This window comes from Arachis hypogaea, chromosome 4, assembly GCF_003086295.3.
Source record: "Arachis hypogaea cultivar Tifrunner chromosome 4, arahy.Tifrunner.gnm2.J5K5, whole genome shotgun sequence".
NCBI classification, from domain to species: domain Eukaryota; kingdom Viridiplantae; phylum Streptophyta; class Magnoliopsida; order Fabales; family Fabaceae; genus Arachis; species Arachis hypogaea.
Genome location: NC_092039.1, coordinates 93,206,548 through 93,224,260, shown reverse-complemented (window position 1 = coordinate 93,224,260; position 17,713 = coordinate 93,206,548). Strand labels below are relative to the sequence as shown.

The 17,713-nt window shown below is 36.1% G+C and overlaps 1 protein-coding gene across 1 annotated transcript; it reads left to right on the top strand.

Annotated features, from left to right (window-relative positions):
• Nucleotides 1-1,829: 1,829 nt before the first annotated feature.
• LOC112796983 (sulfoquinovosyl transferase SQD2) lies at nucleotides 1,830-6,891 on the top strand. Its single transcript, XM_025839694.3, has 11 exons — nucleotides 1,830-2,571; nucleotides 4,048-4,114; nucleotides 4,271-4,341; nucleotides 4,611-4,728; nucleotides 4,836-4,909; nucleotides 5,023-5,078; nucleotides 5,160-5,243; nucleotides 5,367-5,454; nucleotides 5,541-5,618; nucleotides 5,747-5,803; nucleotides 6,238-6,891. Exons 1-11 carry the CDS (start codon nucleotides 2,243-2,245, stop codon nucleotides 6,731-6,733), a joined length of 1,518 nt encoding a protein of 505 aa, XP_025695479.1. The 5' UTR covers nucleotides 1,830-2,242; the 3' UTR covers nucleotides 6,734-6,891.
• The last annotated feature ends 10,822 nt before the right edge of the window (nucleotides 6,892-17,713 follow it).

Here is a 17,713-nt window from a genome sequence, read left to right as displayed (position 1 = left end):
AAATTTAACAGATTTACATGGGGTGAATACCTCAATTCCCATCCCATTCCCGTTTATTCGTGAGGACGGATTCCCGTTTCCGTAAAAATTTTACCGGTCCCATTTTACTCCCATCATAAGTATTTCCCGCAGGTTCATAGATTCGAATTTTTTTTGTCATCCCCATTTTACTCATGTGCTCATTGTCTTGGTAGGACCTCTGATCAAATGTGACAAATCTGATATTATGTGGTGTAATGCTTCACTATCTTGATGAAATTTTGGATCCTACACCACTGCTTCACTATCTGGATTTTGAATTATGCCTTGGCTACTTCAAGAACAATCATACTGCCTATCAAACACCAACATTGCAAAGTAGTGTGACCAACTTTTGCACACGCTTGGCATGTGTGGCTCTCACTAAATCTTGCTTTGTCTCTACCATAATTATAACCATAACCTATTGATTCTGCCTTGATCTTTGTCTCTACCATTTTTTCATCTAGCAAAATTAGAATTATATATATTCTAAAGTTGTTTTAAATATTTAACAAAAGGTCTTTCAAACTATAATGCTAATGTATCTCGTTGCATTCAAGTTCAAAAACTTTAATAAGCATTTATAGTTCACATGTTTTAGAAAAAATTATCTTTGTACAATTTAACTCCCTTTTCATACTATATTTTTGCCACTTTCAATGAAAGAGGAAAACTGAAAAGAAAATATAAATAGAAATGTTAATTGGATTAAATAGAATTGAACCCAACTAATGTTTTTGTTATTTTTTCCAAAAAAAAAAAATATTTTATAATGTTGAATCAATTTTATTTCATATTATATTTAGTTTCGTAAGCAGTCTAAATTTTAATAATACGAAATGACAAATACAAAATAGCATGTTATTAGAAATCAAAAGTCCATGAGCATGTTTAAAAAAATTAAATTATTAAATTAATTAGTATATTACCTTTTTAAATATTTATGTAAATACAATAAAATAAAAGGTTAAAATTTACCACACTTCTTATTTAAGAAAAAAAATACTTATCCCACAAATTATAGTTTACTTTTTTAAAAATAAAAAATATGAATTTTTAATTAATCAATATTAATTAAGATTGAATTTAAAATATATTATTTAAAATAAAAAATTAATTAATATTGAGTGAAAATAAATTATGACCTAATAAGGGTGTACATGACCCGACCTGACCCAAAGATCTAACCTGGTCTCAAACATTTTAGGACCTAATTTGGTATTATTTCACCGGGTCTAGGGTCGGGTAAGGGTCTCGAACACAGACCCAATCATTATTTCGGCTCGGGTTCGAGTCATGGCTCAAGTCACCCAAACTCGGTTGAGTGACTCGGTCATCATACACAATTAATATTTTGTGTTATTAGTGATGGATGATGGTTATTTGTGTGGAATTTAAGTATTATAAACATTAATATTTTGTATTATTAATCATTATAAAACTATAAGTTAATGTTTTATGTTTAAAATGCATAAGACTTTAGACTAATGTATAATATTGTGTTATTTGTATTGATTTAAATATTTGGTGTTATTAGATAATATTAGTATTTATTATACTTATGCTTTAATTTTAGAGAAGGGTTGATTTTTGTTATATTTTTCTAAGTAAATTTTACCATATCAAATAATGATTGAAGACTTGGAATATTAAAAATTTAGATATTTTTATATGCTAGCTTTCAAGAAGGTAGGAGAGTAATGTAATATTAATAATCCAGTTTTTATTTGATTTTTATCCGGTATAATCGTGACCAAAAGATATATAAATTTCATCAAATTTATAACCGAATTCAAATCTAATAAATAAGCTCGATATATATTTCAGATCGAATTTGAGTCACGTTAAAACCGATTTGACCCACCCATGAAAACGCCTATTACCTGACATTACTCTAATTCTTTATCGACTAAACAAAAGTGATCCTAATTCCTAACATCCAATGAAATTTCACGAAGGTACATCCGCATATTAACACGTTGTCATGTTCCCACTTGAGGTACCTTCGTTTCCAATTACCATAACACTTCACTCCTTTGCCAATCACTACCGCCAAACGGCGCCACCGTTATGAATACCATATCCCTTTTCCAATTTCCCCGGATTGAATCTCTCTCTTTCCCCTTATTAGTTATTTGACTTATTTCCCGCTTACACCACCACTGAACCATATCTGATTCTATTCTATCTTCAACAACAAATTTTCTGAGTTCCAACAACCATGGCCGCCACTTCTCTCTCTATAAATCCCTCTCTCTCCCCCAACTTTCGTTCATCGCCCTCCCCACCTTCTTCTTCAAATTCCGGTAAATTGCAACTCTTTCAGCCAATTGGAGCGAAACCGATTACTCTTTTCTGCAGGGGAGCGCGATTGTGCTCTCTGCAGAGTCCAAGGACATTCAAGAGTAGGAAAAGTGTGGTTCTTGGAGCTGGAAAAATGAGCATATCAGATCAAGAATTGCGTGAGGAGGAAGGAGAAGAGGGTCCTCCTTCTGAGAACAATTCAAGGCCTCGTCGAATTGCTCTCTTTGTTGAGCCTTCTCCTTTTGCGTGAGCCCCCCACCTTTTTGCTGTTATTGCTTCTTCATTATGTGGATCGTTTGAAATTGAAACCCTTTTTAGCTTGTTCTGTTCTAGAATTACAAAACATTGGGTTTTGGTTTATTGCTATAGCTATTGAAATTGCCGTGTCGAGTGTTGACTTTGTGATTATTGGATAGCTGGATAGCGTTTATCATTAGTCAAAAGTTATAACAGTTAGTCAGCAGAGGATCATTTAATTAGAGTCCTGCTAAAGAGCCAATGGACTATTTGTACAATGTGTACAATGGGCTATTGAGTTACAAAATAAACATCATCCATACTATTTAGAATAACCATCCGAGTATTAGGGATAATAAACATCTCAGGTCATGAAACCACTCATCCCAAAAGCTTAAACTGATTTTGGGGTTCATTAAGGATCAAACTCTTGACTTTTCGAATTTAGAGCTCTAATACCATGTCATGATACCACTCATCCCAAAAGTTTTAGCTGATGGGAAAAGGTAACACTAATGGTTATATCTCTAATACTCGCTAAACCTCCATTGTATACATTGTACAAATATTCCATTGACTCTTCATACTTTCCCTCTTAATAATTAATATTAGTTTATGGTTTTGTAAAGTAAGAGTAATCCAGGAAGAATACTTCTTAAACAATGAAATTTTGTTTTCTTTTATTTTTTATTTTTTATTTTTTTGCTTACAAATCAATCAAACTTGCCAACCAACTCCAGATTAGTCAAGTAGTAGATAAGTTTATGCCCTTCTCAATAGCCGGCCTTAAGACTTTTAACTTATCATGGCAATGATTCCTCTTAGTAAAATATTGTTTGTTCCTCTTAGTCATTGCCAATGACTATGATCTAGGATGCAAACCCAAACCCAAACCCAATAGTGGCATTTGATGATTTGATTGTGTTGAAGTGTGGGTTTGTATCAAAAGTCAGGATTTTCTGATCAAGTTCAACATCTGGTTCATATGAACTTATATTTTCTAATTAGTGATTCTACTTTACCTTTGCTTGCTTATATTATCATTTAGAAATCTGCTTTGATTGGCATTTTGTTGAAATTGCAGCTTTATATATCAAATGCATTGAGAGATGAGTTCATCTAAATTTGTTCTGGATATATATTATATTAGCTTCTTATTTGTTGTGTAGTCTTGCAAAACTAAAGGTTATAATTTTAGCTGTTATACCATGCCGCTTCTCAGACTCAGGAATATTTCATTATAAAATAGTTCAACTGATGTCTGACGAGACATAAAATTTTAAATGCAATTGGCAAATTTTTATCTACCACACTTTCTAGTTTCTGTTTGCAAAAAAAAAAAAAAAAAAAAAATTGAAATTGAATACTTGGCACTTTGCTATGGAATCATTCATAAGAAACATCTCTTATGTAATCTGCTCTGTACACAAAAATGTGGTTCATTCTTAATAAAATATGTATTCACAAGCTATGTCTATGTCACAGATATGTCTCTGGATATAAAAATCGGTTCCAGAATTTTATTAAGCATCTCCGTGAAATGGGAGATGAGGTAACTTTTCCTACTTACTTGGCTTCTTTGTATGCATGTTTGTGTTCCCCTTTATCCACACTGATTCAGAGAAAATTTGGGCATGATAGAGTCTGCATCATGAAGTTTTCATTCGAAAATGTAAACTAACTAGTTGTTTTTCATTGGGCTATATAGGTATTGGTTGTGACAACACATGAAGGAGTGCCCAAGGAATTTTATGGCGCTAAAATAATCGGATCCCGGAGGTTGTAAACATTGATCTCTTAATCTCTTTTATTTAGTTGTTTTTCTCTTTCTCATCCAGTTGCCCTGCTTGTAATTTCTAAATTTGTGAATGTACTTATTTTCAAATTTCCATATGATGTAATTCTCACAGTTATTTATCATCACTTGTACAGTTTGACAATGTGATATTATTCATTTAGGATTTGCCTAGCTGAAAATGTTCTTACTGGCTATGATTACTAGTTTATATAATAACAGTTCTCAATTAAATTAAATAAACAAAATGCAGTTTCCCCTGCCCATGGTATCAGAAGGTACCTCTCTCCTTGGCTCTCAGTCCAAGAATAATTTCAGCGGTCGCCCGGTTCAAGCCTGACATAATACATGCGTCGTCACCTGGCATAATGGTTGGTTTGCAGTTCCTTTATCTCTGCATCCGTTAATGTTTATAAAGGATAGTTAGCTTTAAATGTATATTCCTTGCTTTGTAACTCGGACATTGCATTAATCTTAGGTTTTCGGTGCTCTTATCATTGCAAAACTTCTCTCTGTTCCCATTGTCATGTCCTATCATACACATGTACCAGTGTAAGTTTGGTTCCAGGTTCAGATTTTCTGGATATATTTTACCATTGTTTGTTATGATATTATCATGTCAGAACTGCTCTCTGTTATAGTGGCTGATTTTATGTTGCTTTCAGTTACATTCCGAGATATACATTTAGCTGGCTGGTGAAACCCATGTGGTTGGTCATAAGTATGTACACTGTCTTGCTTCCGTTTCCACATTTCAGACTCAAATATTTGATTGTAACATCAAGTTTTCTGTTTTATATAGAATTTCTACATAGAGCAGCTGATCTCACTCTAGTTCCATCGGTTGCCATTGCGAGGGATCTCCTAGCAGCTAGAGTAACAGCAGGTTAACATTAAAAGCCCTTGTCCATGCTCTGTCGATAAAAGCATCCGAACAAAACCATATATTGATATGCCGTTGGCAATGCGACAAAGTTTTGATTGACTTGTTTCTCATGTTTATGTCCAGCTAACAAGATTCGACTTTGGAACAAGGGTGTTGATTCTGACAGCTTCCATCCTCGATACCGCTCGCATGAAATGCGATTAAGATTGAGGTTCGGCAATTTTATCATGTTTACATTATGTACCGGTTTTTAACCACGATGGAATTTCATCTTATTATTTAACATTTGTCATACAGCAATGGTGAACTGGAGAAACCCTTGATAATTCATGTTGGACGGCTTGGAGTTGAGAAGAGTTTAGATTTTCTCAAAAGGTAACTTGATCTTGTAAATATGCCTAACTTGAGTTTTACAAAATTGCAAATTAATATTTTCCAGATGACCTTGATTTTGCAAAATATAAATTGGGACAGCACTAAAAACAAATGACATGTTTTGACAGGATCATGGATAAGCTTCCTGAAGCACGAATTGCTTTTATTGGAGATGGGCCTTACAGGTGACTTTAATCTATATCTCTCTACTTTGTATTTCTGTTCAAAGGTGTATCCTGAGTGTCAAAACTGAAAGATTCCTAACTGATATTACATTCGATGGGATATTGATCCAATCATATGGAATTCACATTCCAAAGAACAATAGTCTGTGTGAACTGGCACAGGGTCTCATTGCAATATGTGCACACATAACACAACTCAGAAACAAAGAAAGTTTAACAAACCTTCCTTTTCCTATCCCCCACAATAGTAGAAGTCTCTGCTTACTCCCCCAACAATCTAGATAGAAAAGTGCTTTGTGTAATATTGTCAAAAATCAAAGGAAGTTAATGTAATTTGGTCTTTCTATATTACTTACCTCGATTTTAAATGAAGCAATGTTGCATATAAAATGTTTTGAGAAGTAGCAGTAGTAACATGAGTTCTTTATCACCAGGGAGGAGCTGGAGAAAATGTTTGAGGGTATGCCTGTAGTATTCACAGGAATGTTGGGAGGCGAAGAACTCTCCCAAGCATACGCTAGCGGAGATGTTTTCGTTATGCCTTCAGAGTCAGAGACACTTGGGCTTGTGGTTTTGGAGGCCATGTCTTCGGGGATTCCTGTGGTGGGAGCACGAGCCGGAGGAATTCCGGACATAATCCCTACAGATCAAGAGGGAAAAATTGGCTATCTCTACACTCCAGGCGATCTTGAAGACTGCATGAGCAAATTGGAGCCCTTGTTGCTTAACAGAGAGTTGAGGGAAACCATGGGAAAAGCTGCACGCCAAGAGATGGAGAAGTATGATTGGAGGGCAGCTACTCGAAAGATTCGCAACGAGCAGTACAGCGCTGCCATTTGGTTCTGGCGCAAGAAGAGAGCTCAACTGTTGAGACCCATTCAATGGGCCACAAAACGCATCTTCCCCTCTCCAGCAATCAACTATCGTTGATGCAAATGCTTCTTCCAAGCTTTAGGCTGTTTCCTTGCAAGCTTCCTATTATGGTTTTCATAGAAGGCTTGTATGAGATAAGATATGTGATTCGTTGATTCTGTTAACATTCAGTTTGCGAACATAAAATTGTCCAATTATAAAGTTGATTAAGATCATAGGTCTTAGGGCCCTCATATCCATATTACATCAAACAAAATTTTGTATGCCATTAAAATTAATTAGCATAAAGTTCATGACTAGGATAATCTTTTGTAACAACCAATTCTTTATAAACACTGTAAAACTTCTTGATACTACGAAATCATTCAACGTCACAATAATAAAGTAAATCAATTTTGAATAATTTCATTGAATTATAAAAGCTTACACTATTAAGTAATTCCAATACACACGAACAACAATTCATAAAAGTTTAATTTATATTTAAAAAAAAAAGTTATGCTTCCTCACGGAGAAACCAAAAGCCAGCTCCAAGGGATTTCTTAAAATAAATATTTTAATTTTTTTTATTTATTAAAATATGTAATTTGTAAGTAATTTACTATTTTATATAACGTTGTATTTCTCATTTACAGTGTAAATGATTTAATAATACACTTACTCATATACACTTTGTAAACGAGATAAGATACATTTTTTGAACAAAGAAAACGGATGTACATGCGACACGTGTTAGAGGAGGGCCTTAACGTTTCTCGTTTACAGTGTAAACAAGATAAAGCCACAATAACTTCGCTTATACTGTAAAGGAGATATAGTACGACAAATTTAACTCAGCTATAAAAAGATATGCAAGTATTAGCCTTAATCATACTTCTTACCCATTTTTCTTTGTTATTTCAACATCTTTCATAAAAATGTCTAATGGTGAAAATATTTTTGTAAGTGTATATCCTAATTATCACATGAGAAATAATGACGATAGGATTATTTTTGAGTGTGATAGTCCTATCGTATTGCGCACTCGTCGATTAGATTCTTTGTCTGAGTTGAAGAGTCTAGTATTGACGAGCTTGGATGCTAATAGGAGAAAAGAGGTTGGAAGAATTGGGTATAGATTAGTACCGACGAAAAATAGAGTATTTTGGTTTCGTGTGTTTTGGTTGGATGGCGATGAGCATGCGCGCCTGATGTTTGATGTCTATGGAAGAATCATGACCCAACACTACAAGAAAAACACTGAGTACCGTCGGATTTACCGGCGAAAAAAAGAATATAATCCGCCGGTAATACATTTACCGTCGGATACAATCTGATGATATAAACCTCGCCGATAAATATTTACCACTAGATTTTGCTGTCCACTGGTAATTTGCGGCATAATTGGTTTTTTAAGCTACGAATATTGGTGTTAGTTAACAATAGATTTTTTTATGGTAACTTCGGTGCGAAACTGTTTTGTCCCAGCATTATTACTGTCGAATTTTTCCTCCGGAATATCCGACAGTAAGTTCATTTTTTTAGATTCTTTTTATGAAACTAGGGATCAAATTCTAATTTTTTTATGTAAATTTATTTTTTGCACAATTAGTAGTCAAATTCTATATAATAGAAGTTAAATATGTTAAATTATCAAGTGTACAACTAAAATGAAAAGTCAAATAACAAAGGGTATGATACAATCAAACAATGTATAAAAAAAGCCTAGTCACTGAAAGTCATCGTCATCGTCCCGTTGGTCTTGCTGCTAAGGCGATGGCTTAGGCAATGATGTCTGTGTCGCTCCATTAGCGCAGATGCCACCAGTGCGATTCTGATCTACGTACAGTGCCATGTGTTGCTCCATTCGCTAAAGGCGCTCTAGCTCTCGCCTCCACTCCAGCCTGAGGTAATTTGTGTACGCCATGCATGAGAGGATCGCCTAATACATCTCCTCAAACTCCCGCAACTGTTAAGCCTATTGGTGAAGGCTCCAAGTGAGGAGCAGCACCTGCTGCTTCAAATCCACGCCGTCCTCGGGATCGACGGACCGACTGGTGGCAAAGGCGGATGAATGTCTCAATGTGGATGTGCAAAGATTGTTGGCTGATGAGTGGATAATTTATACGCTTTTTTGGCATTGTTTTTAGGTAGTTTTTAGTAGGATCTAGCTACTTTTGGGGATGTTTTCATTAGTTTTTATGTAAAATTCACATTTTTGGACTTTACTACGATTTTGTGTGTTTTTCTATGATTTCAGGTATTTTCTGGCTGAAATTGAGGGACCTGAGCAAAACTCTGATAAGGAGGCTGATAAAGGACTACTGATGCTGTTGGATTTTGACCTCCCTGCACTCGAAATGGATTTTTTGGAGCTACAGAACTCCAAATGGTGCGCTCTCAACAGCGTTGGAAAGTAGACATCCAGAGCTTTCCATCAATATATAATATTCCATACTTTATTCGAGATTAGACGACAAAAATTGGTGTTCAACTCCAGTTCCATGCTGCATTCTGGAATCAAACGCCAGAAACACGTCATAAACCAGAGTTAAACGCCAAAAACACATTACAACTTGGCGTTTAACTCCAGGAGAAGCCTCTGCACGTGTAAAGCTCAAGCTCAGCCCAAGCACACACCAAAGTGGGCCCCGGAAGTAGATTTATGCATTTGGACTTATTTCTGTAAACCCTAGTAACTAGTCTAGTATAAATAGGACATTTTACTATTGTATTAGAACGATGGATGTGATGTGATGTGATGTGATGATCCGTGACACTTCAACCTGATGGATGTGATGATCCGTGACACTCATCATCATCCATCCTTATGAACGCGTGATTGACAACCACTTTCGTTCTACCTTAGAACGAGCGCATATCTCTTGGATTCCTTGATCAAAATCTTCGTGGTATAAGCTAGAATTATTGGCGGCCATTCCTGAGAATATGGAAAGTATAAACCTTGTCTGTGGTATTCCGAGTAGGATTCAGGGATTGAATGACTGTGATGAGCTTCAAACTCACGATTGTTGGGCGTGATGACAAACGCAAAAGAATCAATGGATTCTATTCCGACATGATCGAGAACCGACAGATGATTAGTCGTGCTGTGACAAGAGCATTTGGACCTTTTTCACTGAGAGGATGGGAAGTAGCCATTGACAACGGTGATGCCCTACATACAGCTTGCCATGGAAAGGAGTTTGAAGGATTGAAAGTAAGAAAGCAGTATGTTACAGAGATTCAACAAGGACAAAGTATCTCCATACACTTATCTGAAATTTTCACCAATGATTTACATAAGTATTTCTATCTTTATTTTATGTTTTATTTATTATTATTTTCGAAAACTGCATAATCCTTTGAATCAGCCTAACTGAGATCTATAAGATGACCATAGCTTGCTTCATACCAACAATCTTCGTAGGATCGACCCTTACTCACGTAAGGTTTATTACTTGGACGACCTAGTGTGATTCATGTTTGAGAGCGCTACCAAGTTTTTGGCGCCATTATTGATGATCACAATTTCGTGCACCAAGTTTTTGGCGTCGTTGCCGGGGATTGTTCGAGTTTGGACAACTGACGGTTCATCTTGTTGCTCAGATTAGGTAATTTTCTTTTTGTTTTATTTTCAAAAAATTTTCAAAAATCTTTCAAAAAATTTTTTCTTCTGTTTTCGAAAAATTATTCTAAATTTTTAAGAATGAGTTCTAGTGTTTCATGAAGCATGATGAAGCTTGGCTGGCTGAAAAGCCATGTATAACTCAATTGGATTGAGGCTTCTCCTTATCAGTATATAAAGTTGGATGAAGTATCAACTGTTGCATGCCTAATTTATATCCTAAAGCTGGCTGGCTATTAAGCCATGTCCAACTCCTGGATCGGAGCTTTAGGCTAACATTGAAAGATTCCTGGAATTCTTATTAAGAATTTTGAATTTCTTATTTTCTTTTTCCTATAAAATTTCGAAAAAAAATAATACAAAAAATTTAGAAAATCATAAAAATCAAAAATATTTTGTGTTTCTTGTTTGAGTCTAATGTCAAATTTTAAGTTTGGTGTCAATTGCATGTCTTTCAAATTTATGCATTTTTTTTCGAAAACTCATGCATGTGTTCTTCATGATCTTCAAGTTGTTCTTGGTAAGTCTTCTTGTTTGATCTTTGCATTTTCTTATTTTGTGTCTTTTCTTGTTTTTCATATGCATTTTTGCATTCATAGTGTCTAAACATGAAAATTTTCTAAGTTTGGTGTCTTGCATGTTTTCTTTTCTTGAAAATTTTTCAAAAATAAGTTCTTGATGTTCATCATGATCTTCAAAGTGTTCTTGGTGTTCATCTTGACATTCATAGTGTCTTTGCATGCATTAAGTATTTTGATCCAAAATTTTCATATTTTGGGTCATATTTGTGTTTTTCTCTCTCATCATTAAAAATCCAAAAATAAAAAAATATCTTTTCTTTTTTTTTCTCATAAATTTCGAAAATTTGAGTTGACTTAGTCAAAAATTTTTAAAACTTAGCTATTTCTTATAAGTCAAGTCAAATTTTCAATATAAAAAAATCCTATCTTTTCAACACTTTTTTAAAAAAAAATCAAATCTTTTTCAATTTTATTCAAAAAATTTTAAAATTTATTTTCAAAATCTTTTTCTTATCTTTATTTCAAAATTTTCGAGAACTTTACTAACTATTAATGTGATTGATTCAAGAATTTGAAGTTTGTTACTTTCTTGTTAAGAAAGGTTCAATCTTTAAATTCTAGAGTCATATCTTTTAGTTTCTTATTAGTCAAGTAATCAATTTTAATTTTAAAAATAAAATCTTTTCCAAAATATCTTTTTCAATCATATCTTTTCAAAAATTGAATTTCAAATCTTTTTCAACTAACTAATTAATTTTTTGTTTGTTTTACTATTTCTTATTTTTTTCAAAACCACCTAACTACTCTTTTCTCTCTAATTTTCGAAAATTACCCCCTCTTTTTCAAAATTCTTTTAATTAACTAATTATTTCAAATTTTAATTTTAATTTTCGAAAATCACTAACCATTTTTCAAAATTTATTTTCAAAAATCCTCTCTCTCATCTTCTTCTATCTATTTATTTATCTACTAACACTTCTCTTCATCTTAAGAATTCGAACCTATCTTCCACCTTGTGTTTGGATTCTCACCTTTTTCTTCTTTTATTCTTTTCTTCTTCTACTAACATAAAGGAATCTCTCTACTATGGTAAAGAGGATCCCTATTATTATTTTCTGTTCCCTTCTTTTTCATATGAGCAGGAGCAAGGACAAGAATACTCTTGTTGAAGCAGATCCTGAACCTGAAAGGACTCTGAAGAGGAAACTAAGAGAAGCTAAATTACAACAATCCAGAGACAAGCTTACAGAAAATTTTGAAAAGGAAGAGGAGATGGCAGCCGAAAATAATAATGCAAGGAGGATGCTTGGTGATTATACTACACCTACTTCCAAATTTGATGGAAGAAGCATCTCAATTCCTGCCATTGGAGCAAACAATTTTGAGCTGAAGCCTCAACTAGTTGCTCTAATGCAACAGAACTGCAAGTTCCATAGACTTCCATCAGAAGATCCCTATTAGTTTTTAACTGAGTTCTTGCAGATCTGTGAGACTGTTAAGACTAATGGAGTAGATCCTAAAGTCTACAGGCTCATGCTTTTCCCTTTTGCTGTAAGAGACAGAGCTAGAACATGATTGGACTCACAACCTAAAGATAGCCTGGACTCTTGGGATAAGCTGGTCACGGCCTTCTTGGCTAAGTTCTTTCCTCCTCAAAAGTTGAGCAAGCTTAGAGTGGATGTTCAGACCTTCAAACAAAAAGAAGGTGAATCCCTCTATGAAGCTTGGGAAAGATACAAACAGATAACCAAAAGGTGTCCATCTGACATGCTTTCAGAATAGACCATTTTGGATATATTCTGTTATGGTCTATCTGAGTTCTCTAAGATGTCACTGGACCATTCTGCAGGTGGATCCATTCACCTAAAGAAAACGCCTGCAGAAGCTCAAGAACTCATTCACATGGTTGCAAATAACCAGTTCATGTACACTTCTGAGAGGAATTCTGTGAATAATGGGACGCCTCAGAGGAAGGGAGTTCTTGAAATTGATTCTCTGAATGCCATATTGGCTCAGAACAAAATATTGACTCAGCAAGTCAACATGATTTCTCAAAGTCTGAATGGATGGCAAAATGCATCCAACAGTACTAAAGAGGCATCTTCTAAAGAAGAAGCCTATGATCCTGAGAACCCTGCAATGGTAGAGGTAAATTACATGGGTGAACCTTATGGAAACACCTATAACTCCTCATGGAGAAATCATCCAAATTTCTCATGGAAGGATCAACAAAAGCCCCAACAAGGCTTTAATAATGGTGGAAGAAACAGGCTCAGCAATAGCAAGCCTTTTCCATCATCTTCTCAGCAGCAGACAGAGAATCCTGAGCAGAGCACCTCTAACTTAGCAAACATAGTCTCTGATCTGTCTAAGGCCACTTTAAGTTTCATGAGTGAAACAAGGTCTTCCATAAGAAATTTGGAGGCACAAGTGGGCCAACTGAGTAAGAAAATCACTGAAACTCCTCCTAGTACTCTCCCAAGCAATACAGAAGAGAATCCAAAAAGAGAGTGCAAGGCCATTGACATAATCAAAATGGTCGAACTTAGAGAGGATGGGAAGGACGTGAATCTTAATGAGGAAGACCTCATGGGACGTCTCCCAACCAAGAAGGAGTTCCCTATTGAGGACCTAACGGAATCTGAAGCTTATATAGAGACCATAGAGATTCCATTAAACCTCCTTCTGCCATTCATGAGCTCTGAGAACTATTCTTCCTCTGAAGAGGATGAATATGTAACTGAGAGCAAGTTGCTTAATATCTGGGAGCTATCATAAAGCTGAATGCCAAGCTGTTTGGTAATGAGACTTGGGAAGATGCACCTCCCTTGCTCATTAGTGAACTAGATATCTGGGTTCAGCAAACTTCACCTCAAAAGAAATAGGATCCTGGTAAATTCTTAATACCCTGTACCATAGGCACCATGAACTTTGAGAAGGCTCTGTGTGACCTGGGGTCAGGCATAAATCTTATGCCACTCTCTGTAATAGAAAAACTGGGGATCTTTGAGGTACAGGCTGACACATTCTCATTACAGATGGCAGACAAGTCAGTAAGACAAGCTTATGGATTAGTAGAGGACGTGTTAGTAAAGGTTAAAGGCCTTTACATTCCTGCTGATTTCATAATCTTAGACACTGGGAAGGAGGAGGATGAATGCATCATCCTTGGAAGACCCTTCCTAGCCACAGTAGGAGCTGTGATTGATGTTAACAGAAGAGAATTAGTCCTTCAATTGAATAGGGACTACCTTGTGTTTAATGCCCAAGGATATCCTTCTGTAACAATGGAGAGGAAGCATGAAAAGCTTCTCTTAATACAGAGTCAAACAAAGCCCCCACAATCAAAATCTAAGTTTGGTGTTGGGAGGCCACAACCAAACTCTAAGTTTGGTATTGAACCCCCACATTCAAACTCTAAGTTTGGTGTTGGGAGTCCACAACATTGACCTGATCACCTGTGAGGCTCCATGAGAGCTCACTGTCAAGCTATTGACATTAAAGAAGCGCTTATTGGGAGGCAACCCAATTTTATTTATCTAATTTTTTATTTTTATTTTATTTTTTCTTTTATGTTTTATTAGGTTCATGATTATGTGGAGTCACAAAACAAATACTAAAATTAAAAACAAAATCAAAAATAGTAGAAGAAAAAGCACACCCTGGAGGAAGAGCCTACTGGCGTTTAAACGCCAGTAAGGAGCATCTTTCTGGCGTTCAACGCCAGAACAGAGCATCTTTATGGTGTTGAACGCCTGAAACAAGCAGCATTTTGGCATTTAAACGCCAGGATTACACCCTGAGGAGAGCTGGCATTAAACGCCAGAAACAAGCATGGAACTGGCATTCAACGCCAGAAACATGCTGCAGACTGGCGTTGAACGCCCAAAACAAGCATAGAACTGGCGTTTAATGCCAGAAACAAGCATCAATCTGGAGTTAAAGGCCAGGATTGCATGCAGAGGGCGTTTTACACGCCTAATTGGTGCAGGGATGATAAATCCTTGACACCTCAGGATCTGTGGACCCCACAGGATCCCCACCTACCTCAACTTACCTTCTCTCTTCTTCACACAATCCAATAACACTCTTTCCCAAACACCCTTCACCAATCAACTCAATCTCTCTTCCCAATTACCCTTTCACCATATACAACACAAACCTCTCTTCTCCCCCTTGGCCGAAACCCACACATCTCTCCCTCTCCTCCATATCTTCTTCCTCTTCTTCTATTCTTATCTTTTCTTTGCTCGAGGGCGAGCAACATTCTAAGTTTGGTGTGGTAAAAGCATAGCTTTTTTGTTTTTTCATAGCCATTTATGGCACCTAAGGCCGGAGAAACCTCTAGAAAGAGGAAAGGGAAGACAAAAGCTTCCACCTCCGAGTCATGGGAGATGGAGAGATTCATCTCAAGGGTCCATAGCTCAATAGTAGAGCATTTAACTGCACATCAAGAGAGCCCACTCATGGGCCTTAACAAAAGCATGAGGAATTCTCTCATCAAGAAATCCCATGAGATACCTCAGGGGATACATTTTCCTCCACACAATTATTGGGAGCAACTAAGGATAGGAGCACCAAAATCACTAGGGAGCAAGCAACAAAGGCAAGGAAGAGACATAGAGGAGCTCAAAAGCTCCATTGGTTCTTCAAGAGGAAGACGCCACCCACACTAAGATGGACTCATTCCTTAACTTCCTTGTTCTTATCTCTCTGTTTTTCAGTTTTTGAGCTTCATGTTTGTCTATGTTTGTGTCTTTATTTCATGATCATTAGTGTCTAGTGTCTATGTCTTAAAGCTATGAATAATTCCATGAATCCTTCACCTTTCTTAAATGAAAAATGTTTTTAATACAAAAGAACAAGAAGTACATGAGTTTCGAATTCATCCTTGAAATTAGTTTAATTATATTGATGTGGTGACAATACTTTTTGTTTTCTGAATGAATGCCTGAACAGTGCATATTTTTGATCTTGTTGTTTATAAATGTTAAAATTGTGGGCTCTTGAAAGAATGATGAAAAAGAGAAATGTTATTGATGATATGAAAAATCATAAAATTGATTCTTGAAGCAAGAAAAAGCAGTGAAGAACAAAGCTTGCGAAAAAAGAAAAAAAAGAGAAAAAATGGCGAAAAAAATATAGAAAGAAAAAGAAAAAGCAAGCAGAAAAAGCCAATAGCCATTAAAACCAAAAGGCAAGGGTAAAAAGGATCCAAGGCTTTGAGCATCAATGGATAGGAGAGCACAAAGAAATAAATCCAGGCCTAAGCGGCTAAATCAAGCTGTCCCTAACCATGTGCTTGTGGCATGCAGGTCTAAGTGAAAAGCTTGAGACTGAGTGGTTAAAGTCGTGATCCAAAGCAAAAAGAGTGTGCTTAAGAGCTCTGGACACCTCTAACTGGGGACTTTAGCAAAGCTGAGTCACAATCTGAAAAGGTTCACCCAGTCATGTGTCTGTGGCATTTATGTATCCGGTGGTAATACTGGAAAACAAAGTGCTTAGGGCTACGGCCAAGACTCATAAAAGTAGTTGTGTTCAAGAATCAACATAATTAACTAGGAGAATCAATTAACACTATCTGAAATCTGAGTTCCTATAGAAGCCAATCATTCTGAACTTCAAAGGATAAAGTGAGATGCCAAAACTGTTCAGAGGCAAAAAGCTACAAGTCCCGCTCATCTAATTAGAACTAATCTTCATTGATATTTTTAGATTTATAGTATATTCTCTTCTTTTTATCCTATTTGATTTTCAGTTGCTTGGGGACAAGCAACAATTTAAGTTTGGTGTTGTGATGAGCGGATAATTTATACGCTTTTTGGCGTTGTTTTTAGGTAGTTTTTAGTAGGATCTAGCTACTTTTGGGGATGTTTTCATTAGTTTTTATGTAAAATTCACATTTCTGGACTTTACTATGAGTTTGTGTTTTTCTGTGATTTCAGGTATTTTTTGGCTGAAATTGAGGGACCTGAGCAAAACTCTGATAAGGAGGCTGACAAAGGACTGCTGATGCTGTTGGATTCTGACCTCCCTGCACTCGAAATGGATTTTCTGGAGCTATAGAACTCCAAATGGTGCAGTCTCAATGGCGTTGGAAAGTAGACATCCAGAGATTTCCAGCAATATATAATAGTCCATACTTTATTCGAGATTAGATGACGCAAACTGGCGTTCAACGCCATTTCCATGCTGCGTTCTGGAGTCAAACGCCAGAAACACGTGATAAACCAGAGTTAAACGCCAAAAATATGTTACAACTTGGCGTTTAACTCCAAGAGAAGCCTCTGCACATGTAAAGCTCAAGCTCAGCCCAAGCACACACCAAAGTGGGCCCCGAAAGTGGATTTCTGCATTTAGACTTATTTCTGTAAACCCTAGTAACTAGTCTAGTATAAATAGGACATTTTACTATTGTATTAGACATCTTTAGAATAGATTGGAGATTTTACATCTTTGATCACATTTGGGGGCTGGCCATTCGGCCATGCCTGGACCTTCATCACTTATGTATTTTCAACGGTGGAGTTTCTACACACCATAGATTAAGGGTGTGGAGCTCTGCTGTACCTCGAGTTTTAATGCAATTACTACTATTTTCTATTCAATTCAGCTTATTCTTGTTCTAAGATATCCGTTGCACTTCAACCTGATGGATGTGATGATCCGTGACACTCATCATCATCCATCCTTATGAATGCGTGATTGACAACCACTTCCGTTCTACCTTAGAACGAGCGCGTATCTCTTGGATTCCTTGATCAGAATCTTCGTGGTATAAGATAGAATTATTGGCGGCCATTCCTGAGAATCCGGAAAGTCTAAACCTTGTCTGTGGTATTTCGAGTAGGATTCAGGGATTGAATGATTGTGACGAGCTTCAAACTCACGATTGTTGGGCGTGATGAC